Source organism: Cryptomeria japonica, chromosome 9, assembly GCF_030272615.1.
Source record: "Cryptomeria japonica chromosome 9, Sugi_1.0, whole genome shotgun sequence".
Taxonomy (NCBI): domain Eukaryota; kingdom Viridiplantae; phylum Streptophyta; class Pinopsida; order Cupressales; family Cupressaceae; genus Cryptomeria; species Cryptomeria japonica.
Genome location: NC_081413.1, coordinates 736461502 through 736471982, shown reverse-complemented (window position 1 = coordinate 736471982; position 10481 = coordinate 736461502). Strand labels below are relative to the sequence as shown.

Here is a 10481-nt window from a genome sequence, read left to right as displayed (position 1 = left end):
CATACCACCTTTTGAGATGATTCAATAAACCTAATTAAACTAACTACTATAGTTAAGAAGCCTATTTAATCTGACTACTATCTAGCCTAGAGAAATCCTGACTCTTGATCCTTGCAACTATAAGTTCCTGCGTATGTTAATGTGCTTAATTTTAAGGATCTTCATAAACACAAATTTATATTCATAGAAATAAGTAATAGATATACATGTTTTTAACAATGGGTCTTTTTAAACACAACTTCGAATTAAAATAGAGCAAAAAAAAGTGACGTGAAAAAGTACTGGGTACTAAACGAGTGGAAAACCAAAAGAAACCATCTTTCCTACATGGAAAGAAAGTTTAAATTGAAATGACAAAATTAAACATAGGCAAGCAGGTTGTTCAGTTCTTACATGAAATCTCTGCGAAAGTAGAGTTCATTTTCTCAGCAAAGTGTTAAAGTACATGTAAAACTCCTAAGTTCTCATTAAAAAAAATATAGTTTTTAAAGAGTGCCGATAAACAAATGCACGTAAAAAACAAAGTTTGGATCCTTAACAAATAACCGTCTCTGCATCTCCCAAATTGGATAAAGAAAGTTTTTCAACAACTGCCGTTCACTCTTCAGCGATGTTGCCTTTCTCACTCACATAAATACCATCCAGAAACTTCCTAATATCCTTATTCTTCACATGGCATTTCTGCAAGAAACAAACAAACATGATAACACAATATTAGACCAGGCCCTTACACATTGTTATCTGACATTTCATTTCCTACAATTATTGATACCATATAATGTGTTTCAAACTAAAACTCCAACATGTTAATAACAAACAAAAACAGTGCACGTCTCAGGACTCAAGCAAATACAAAATGGCCAATCAAGCGTGATTCTCTTCTTAACATCCAGTGCCTTGCATTCCAATCAATGAGTAGCAAACACCCACATATCTAAGGTACTTGAAAGCTATCTTCCTAAAATTACAGTATCACACATTAGTCTATCAAATGGTATGTACATACATCCATTCCATTCAAGTGATTTGTGTAATTTGTGATGCACATAAAGATGCAATACGGTGAAAATTACAAACCTGATTTATCAAAGCAGCGGATCTTGAAACCAGCTCAATATCATTTCCCTCCAAAATCAATTCATCCTTCACCTTTTCCGACCTGGTAATAGTAACACCCTCTAAGAGATTGACCTTTCTCACCTGCAGTGAACTTGGGTTTAGGTTCCACAAATGCAAAAATACAAAAGAATATCCTATTACCTATTATATATCAAACGATAACTATCCCCAAAAAGAATGTAAAACCATAGATGTGAGCATATTATGTAATGATACTTTCAGCTTAAAAGAGGTTAGTGTAGTCACAAGATCGTGAACAACTAGCATCAAAATGGTGTTTGCTTAAATAACTTAGTTGAAGAATTTCTGGAGTCAATTTTTACATTGGACATATACATGACTTTTCAGTACCAATAAAGCATGGTTGAAATCAGAGATAACCACACTTGTGCACAAAACCCAAGTCCAAAATAAAACTTTACTGAATAGAAATTTTGCAAACCTAACAATTTTCCTGAACTACAGTTTGTTCAGACACAAACTGAGTTTCCTAACTCAAAATGGTATTAATGCTTGAAACAGCCGAACATGAATTAAAATCCTCCTCCATTCAATCAAGGTAAATATTACATGGTAATAAATTGGGATGTGTTACACAAACTAGAAGCAACAAGTAAGAACATATCGATATTGCAAGCTTAAAGAAAGAAAAACAACTCAGAAGAATTCTACTTCTACAAATGGATAAATTTTTTAGAATTCGTTTCTTCTACAACCCCCCTTAAGATCAGATCACCTAGAGATTCAAATATTTTATGGTGTTCACCATCTTATAGTCTACGAGAAGGTTTTGACTGAAATACCAAGTTAGGCAAGACTAGCATTCAGATACAGGAGGGTGCAGGTGCACTACACGCAAGATATCACAATGCATCTAAAAGGCTTCTTTGTAGCAGATCGCTAAGAGAAACTCCCTCCTTAAACCATTGGGCCTAAAAATAATTTTCTCTGCACGATTCCTTGAATTGCATTTGCACAAAAGTCAAAACCTGTCTATCACTTCCTTCTTCCTAAAATACAATTCAACTCCAAAATAACAAAAAAAATTGCATACCAGCAGATACAAATAAAACTACTTGCCCTATAATAAAATTAAAGCCGGCCTGCCGTCCATTAGTTAATATTTACTCAATATTTCTGAAAGTATAAAGATCCATCCTCTTGCATCAGAGGGTACCCCTAAATTAATCTTGCTCGGATGAAAAACTGCCATAGCACCTTTGATTGAAATAGCATATAATTAAGATTAACATAAAAACAAAAAATCAATCCATACAAAAACTTATCATGGGTTCAAAATGATATGAAAATAGGAATAAAAAACAAGACATTGAATCACAAAGAAAATTCCCAATAATTTACCTCGCCCATATTTATAACTCTCGTCACTGCTTTCATCTTAACACATTAAGAAGTTTAAACTCAGTTGTCAAACAGGATTCAAACAAATATAAAAATCATAAATACATAATTTCTCAAACCTGAAAACAAGAACTAATTTCTCATCAACGCTTTCATCTTAACATATTAAGGGTTTAAAAATCAGTTATCAAAACAGAAATCAGGAAATGGCATTTTTTGGTAGGCTGGTTATGTCTATTCAAACAAATATAAATATTAAAAATCATTAAAATATACATATCTGCAACCTGAAAACAAGAATTAAGTTCAGAATACAACATATCAATATGAGTCCAAGCCACCAAAACATTCGATGCTTAGGTGTGGTGCATAACTCCAGCATATAATGGGTCATAATACCCTTAATGAAAAATTATGAGTTGTAGGTTATGGGGGTAAACATTTGATGCTTAGGTGTGGTGCATAACTCTAGCTTATAATGGCTCATAATACCCTTAATGACAAATTATGAGTTGTAGATAATGGGGGTGTAGATGTTGTTTTGAATATTCTGAAGTTTCACTCATGAGATTTGTAATAAACGAATTGAGAGAGTTCCTGTTCATTCAAGCAAGAATTGGTGAGTATACCATTAATCATTTCACCCATAAGGAGGAGATCAAGATTGTTGATTCTAGACAATGGAAAAAGATCTTGAAGAAAAGAAACAATGGGTATATGGATCATCAATAGAGCATGTATGTAGATCCCTCTAATCAGCAAACCTGAATTCAATGGATCATAGAATTGTTTTGTAAACCTTGGATGGTTTTCCCATCATCAAAGAGGCTCCCTCCAAAAATAGGATTAGAGCATATCTTTGAGCTTGACCCTACCAACGGGTTCACAATAATTCAGCCTTGGAGGTGCTTACAGTTTAGAAATCAATAATTGAGAATACATCTGAAGGAATTGTTAGAGAGAGAAATTATTGTTTCCCACAAAAGCCCCTATGTTGTTCTGAGTGCGTTAAGACTCAATGAGTCTCATCAAAACATTGCAGATTTGATTTTGAGTCAGGTTGTCTCAGTTTGCAGTTGAGACTTGCAGACATGATCAAGTCTGATAGTCAAGACTTGTGAGACTGCAAAAACTTCTGAGTGATTTTCCAGTAGACATGTGAGCCTTAGCTGTCAGACTTCTTAGAATCTAAAATAATTAGAAAATCAACATGAAATTAAGAATATTTCAAAGTAAAACCATTGTTACACGAGGACGCATCCCCTGGGAATTTTTCTAGGGATGTATGCTATGTTTCTCAACTGTCCTGGGCAAAACCAGATGTCCCCTGATGGCTTGGGCATTTTGAAAGAAGAAAATAAAAAAAAAGTTGACTTAGAACCAGGTGACATTTAGGCCTGTTTTTGGTGTATATTTCTGTTTCCATTACATAATAATAAAAATACATCATGCCAGCCTTCCCACTACAACCTCAATATCATGGTTATCCTACGATTAATACAGGTCTAATGTTTCTGATAACAGTTTGGGCAAATCAGTAAATAGACAACAACTCCCTTTGGGAAGCATTATTATTCATTTTCTTCACCTACACTGCACGGATGTAGAGTCTTCTAAGCAACAAGCACAAATTCAAAGGATCATAGAAATGCTTTGTAAGCATTGAATATTTTCTAGCCATCAAAGAGGCTTCCTCCAGGTAGAGTATTAGTGCATATCTTTGAGTTTGGCCCCATGAGAGGGTTCTACAATGTTTACCCTTCAAGCCTAGAGGTAAAGGAATTTTGAGAGAACAAAGATTTGCGATACTTCTGAAGAAATTGTTAGAGACAGGAATTATTATTACTTGCAAGTTGCAACAGCCCAGTATACCCAGTGTGTTGACACTCAACAAGTCTCAGCAAGGACTTGTTGATCTCATTTTGAGTCAAGACTTGCAGACTTGACCAAGTTTCATAGATGAGGTTTGTTAATCTAGTAAAACTTCCAAGTTTTGGTAGACATGTGTGAGGAGTATTGGCTTTCAGACTACTCCAAATCTATGAAAAAATAAAAAAATCGGCCTGAAAACTTTAGAAAAACCATCAAAAACCAATGTTACAAAAAATGCGGCCTTGGGATTTTTCCAATTGTTCCCCTCCCCATCATGTTTTTGGGATCTGGGAATGCCTCAAAACCATCCCCAGCATCATCCTTGAACCTTACTTTTTAGTTTTTACCATAAAAATTCTAGGAACATCCTCTTTTTAGGGGGGGTGGCTAGGGATTTTTGTGTAGCCTCTTAACTATCCTGGGGGCAAATGTCTTTTGATGGCCTGGCCATTTCTAAACAAAAAAAAGGCTCACTTTGAACCAGGTGACTTTACAGTGTTCCACGGAAACGCATTCCCCCCCTAGGCCCAAGTCCCCCGTCCCCGAAACTTTTTCCCTTTGTCCCCCCATCCCCAAAGCCCGTCCCTGCATCCCCCAGTCTCCCCATCCCCAATGGCCGTGGAACACTGCTTTAAGGCCAGTTTATAATGGATATCTCCATTACATAATAATACAAATGCATCATGTCAGTTTTTCCACTACATCCCTGATATCATAGATGTTGTGGTCATCCTAGAACTAGTGCAAATCTGATTTTTCATTTTTCTGATATCAGTTTGGTCAAATCAGTTTAGAGGCAACAACTCACTTTCGGAAGCATTATTATTCATTCTCTTCACCCTAGTGTTGCAACTTAATGCTACAGGTATTATTATAATTTCACTATTTTTGGTAAGCTTCTATTCTTTTTAATCAAGTCTACCACATTTGGTTTGCTTATAGGGCTTATAGCTGCTCCAACAGATGTTAAAGAGTTCCAAAAAGGTTAGCCTAGTGTAGATGTTTAAATTTAATTATTTTCCTAAAATTTAATATCTTTATTCTTTAATTGAAAAATTGCAGAGTTACCCGGGGATGCGTCCCCGACCTGAAAACCCCCGTCCCCGTCCCAGGGACGTTTCGGGGACTTGGGGACGGCCAGGGGATGTTTCCCCCCCGTCCCCAAATTGCCCTGTTTTTTGAGGGGACACCTGCCCTAGCTCTGGGGGACGTCCGTACGTCCCGGGGACGGCTGGGGATGGCTGGGACGTCCCCAATCCATCCCGGGGACGGCCAGACGTCCCCCATTCTAAGGCCCTTAAAAAATATTAAAAAAATTTAAAAAGTTGTATTTTTAATTTTTTATTTAAATTTTCTAATAGAGGCCCCTTATTAATTCAAATTGTTATTAAAAATTAAAAAAATTAAAAAAGATAACATTAATTAAATTTTAAATTTATTAATTTAATTCATAATTTTGACAATGAAACTATATGGCAGCAGTGTAGCCTTTGGGCATTTTGACACGTAGATTAGAAAATCTCCAAACTCGGCGAGTCAATAGAAAAATAACACCCAACGCCTTTATTAAAGAATAAGTTTTTTTGGCCTCGCGGGGCGCTGCCCCTCGACCCCGCCCTGTATCGCGACAGGGAGCGCGCAAGGGGCGCTGCCCCCAAACCCCCGTTGAAAAATATGGGGGGAAACTGTGTCGATAGAAGTAGGGAAAATTTAACCTCCGAGTCTATTGATATGCATATTGACAATGTGAATGAATTGAAATTCTGATTTATGAATGCATAATTGCATACTGTCTATTGAGTATTAACAATGTTGTATGTTCAGAATTTACATTCTAAAATTTTTTCAACTTTTCATAGTATCATACACATGCTATATCCATGTTTTATTGTTTTCATATGAATATAATGTACGTATGCATGCTTTATCCATGTTTTCATATGAACATTTAGAATTTTGAAATTTTCCTATATATTTTAAATTTTTCCTATATTATATAGCCGTCCCCTTTGCCGTCCCCCGCCGTCCCCAAATTTCGCAAAAAAATTTGCCGTCCCGGAAACACGTCCTGCCGTCCCCGTCCCGGAAACTCGGGGTAACTTTGAAAAATTGTCATATAATAACTTTGTGTGGTGTAGAATGACTCCATAGCTTGTCTTTTGTATATAATAAAATGCAATCTAAAGATTCTAACTATGGTGAGACTTGTAAACACTACGCAGAAATTATGGTCTTCTTATGCATTCTCCCATGGGTTTGAATCATGAGCTGCTTACCATTGCAGAGTAGCACTCCTACGCCTTTAGATCTTTTGTTGTGCTTGTTATATATGCACAGTGACAATGAAAGCAGTGAATTTTTGTTAATTTGATTGTTAAATCCCATGTGAAGAATTCTCAATTCAGCCCTACTATTATGTAATTCATATTAATAGAAATTTGAGTTCCCAAGGTCAAACGAGATGGCTAATCCTTTGGTTGACCTGCCATGGATGATACTCAAAGTCTGTCACACATCAAGTGGGAAACTCTAGGGCAATAGACCAGCAATTCTTGACAGTTTCATTTGTGAATGCCTAATCTGACATTAGAATGAGAAGCGTTGGGCCATAACATATGGCAAGGTATCTCATTAGGCTAGGAGAAATTATTTGTGTCTTATTGTCTGTGATACTTCTACACAAATGTGTATATGCAGGAGGGATTGAATTTAGATGAGAAAATCAGGAAATTTCTAAGACTCTGGGTAGTGCACTCGTACAAGCCCCAGAATTCCCTAATTCTTCCCAAAGGCAAGAGTTGATCATAGCTTTTGACAAACATTATGATCCAATTAAGAGGGAAATCTGCACAATCAATAATGATATAATTGGAAAATTCAACTTTGTTTTCCTCGAGGAGACCTTTACAATGCTACTCTATGAAGAAGCACATGAGAAAATTGTGTAAGTGCGATAATGCATGGGTTGATAGGTTGTTCAAGAGTCAAACACAGGCGGGAAACCATTGGTTGAAAGAGTCAAAGAAACCAAACAGGCTGCCCAAGATCACGATAAGGGATGAGTTTAAGGAGTGGTCAGACATGATTACCTTGCTGAATTGTGTAACTGGACAAGAAGAGGCCCAACTTTTTCTGCTTCTGAATGCAGCTGTTGGATGTGTACTTGGAGCTGCAATTATTGTTATTATGTAACATGGACCGTCAAACTAGCAATTAAAATTAATGATATCACCCACGTAGGTCCATTTGTTGTACCACATGTAAAATCTACGACTTCAAGAGGTACACTCGTTCTCAAGAACAAAACAACAAAAGATGTAGTGTATTACCAGTAGATAATAGATAAAGAGATTATAAGTTATAGCCAATGTTTCTGAGTTTCTAGGGCAAGATATGAGGTCAGATAGGAACGCATTTCCAGGATGGCAAAAAAACTTGCAAATCAATAGTTGGCAAGGGAACATCATATACATATAACAAGAGAACTTAAAAAGTGCATATTGTATAACCTTTCAATTATATAAGGTTAAAAAATCCATTAAATCTCATTAAGCATTCCAGGGAGCTGGAAATCAAATAACATCAGCTACGGCATTGAACAGTAAATAATGAAGATCAAACGCTCTGCATTGAAATAAAAAATAAATGAAACAGAAATAGAACTATTAAATTATAAATTTAAATATCTTATCATTACAATGCCCACAGCAAAACCCAAATAATCCCCATGAAACTGTATAAGTCTCCAGGACACTGAAAAGTACTAAGACACTCATGAGACATTAGAAAAATGGGCACAGAGAGGGAATCCCCCCATGTTCCAGTGTCCCAATATGCCCTTGGGGTCTGGAACAAACAACATGGAGCAGGGAATACACCCCTATGGAACTGTTTATAACAACACGTATCAATCAAGAGGTATCAAATCTATATATAATTAAAATTAATATAAGTATATATTTATGATTTTTGTATGTTTTTTTTCAAGGATGAACCGGAACCCAAAAAAAAACTGGAACCAGAATCAGCAACTTAGATGAAAAAGAAAAAAGGGGGATAACTTAGAGAAACACTTGAAAAAAAATATTCCCGTGAAAACTTAAGAAAAAAAAATGACAAATTAAGTATTTTCTATAAAGATAACTATAATTATCATATAACGTCAAGAATTAGAAGAAGCAGACGAAGAGAGGGATGAAAACTAAAGGTAAAACGTCGATATTAAAATTAACATTGTAAGCACAGACAAGCCAATTCAGAATACTTTCTCGTCAGAGTCTGGATATCAAACGCCCTTTCCTTCCTAGTCTACTGCTGGTGAAATTGAAGAATATTTAGGGTTTACGGCGCATATTCAATAGTCAAAAGCAAACAGAATGCATGGAAAATATCGCCGACTGCTCGAATCGCCTCAGAATAGCGTCGGCTAGCCTAGAACCTCCTGAATTCCATACTAATCTACCCGATAGGAAACAGAAGTCAGTTTACAAAAGACAATACTTAACCTCAGTTTAATAATCTATATCCGCTGCTCGTAAAAAATTTTAATTTCACAAAAAAATGAAAACACAAAACCAAAAATCTACTTCCAACAATCAAAATTCAATCCAAAGTTTCATAACACAAATTCCCTGCCCAACGAAAATTCATTTCATGATGACGCAGAAACCCTGCTTCCATAATGAAAACATTTAACCTGTGATTTTACAACCCGATCCCATTGACAGCAAAAACCCATTTCACAAAAACTATTTGACAAAAACAAATAAAAAGTAGACCCGCTTCAAAATAAGGAAAAAAAGATTCAACATCCAAAATACCTTTTTCTCTCCCAAAAAGTTCCTGATCTCAATGTTGGTGCTGTTGTTTCCGATGCTGGCATTAATGGGAAAGTGAGCATACACAAACCTCATCTTGTAACTGTATCCCTTGGTAACACCAGTGATTAGATTCTGGACATGGCTCAGTGCAGTCCTGATAGCTGCCATTGTTTTCCTGGATCCAAACCATGCATCCACCTTCAATTTCCTGCCCTTTTCAGTGAGCTGAAAATCAAGATTCAAGTGCTTAAAATTTCTGGTAAGTGTGCCCCGGCGGCCTGTTACTCTGATCATCTTGGCCTTTATTTCAACTTTTACTCCCTCTGGGATCTCCATTGTTTCTGAAGCGATGATTGTCTTCATTTTTGCTTGGTTAATCTATACACAGACCAAAAAATACAAGAAGAGACTGGGCTGCGATAAAAATCGCAGGGGTATTGACAAATTATTGCAGAGGGCTTGACGATTCCTAGGGTTTAGGTTTTATATGTAACGTGAGCGGTTTACTGTAGGATGGTCCGTTTAGGGTTTGTATTAGTGTAAGTTGATTGTTCAACAATTTTATTTTGTAAGTCTTAAGTGGAGTCGGGAGTGATATCATTTATCAGTTCTGTCATAGCATCCCCGTATGCATTAGTTTTCTCTTTTCCACCAATCACATTTATTTATTTATTTATTATGTTTGAACTTAAATATTAATTTTAATAAATCAAATTACCTAGATTATTTATTTTTTATTTTTGCAAATTGAGGAGCTTTTTTAGTTTTTAAAACATTTTTTTTCTTAGAAGGGTAAGATTCTTATTCAAATGTAAATTCTTTTTATGAAATAATCTTCTTTCAATATTTATTTTAATTAATTTTTCATTTGTTATTTATTGTTTATTATTTATTTGAGTCTGTCTATATCTAATTAATTTAATATTCAAAATGCAAAATATTTTTACAAATTTTAAAATTATTATAAAAAAATTATATAATATCAATGATATAAAATTTAGTGATTGCATATACATAAAATACATAATATTAGTATACATTAAGATACTTTATATTATTTTATGTATTTCATAAAAATAAACAAACATGTAAACTATTATTATATTATATTATTACTAACTGTAAATCATCTATATAACACCCAGTGTCTACAGAGTTGGCATGATCTATGTAATGAGATTTAGAAATTCAAAACTATTTTTGCGAGCTTCAAAATCATTTATCTTCGACTTAAAAACCTCTTCGCCTCTACGAAATTTCTCAAAACTTCTCATATCTATCTACAACTTTACTATAGAGTCTATTTTT

General features: G+C 35.2%; 1 protein-coding gene across 1 annotated transcript; it reads right to left on the bottom strand.

The window, feature by feature from the left end:
- Window positions 1-297: 297 nt before the first annotated feature.
- On the bottom strand, window positions 298-9744 carry LOC131038650 (large ribosomal subunit protein uL6). Its single transcript, XM_057971144.2, has 3 exons — window positions 9174-9744; window positions 1078-1200; window positions 298-681 (listed from the first exon to the last, which is right to left on the bottom strand). The coding sequence occupies exons 1-3, from the start codon at window positions 9534-9536 to the stop codon at window positions 598-600; spliced, it is 570 nt and encodes a 189-aa protein (XP_057827127.1). The 5' UTR covers window positions 9537-9744; the 3' UTR covers window positions 298-597.
- Window positions 9745-10481: the final 737 nt, after the last annotated feature.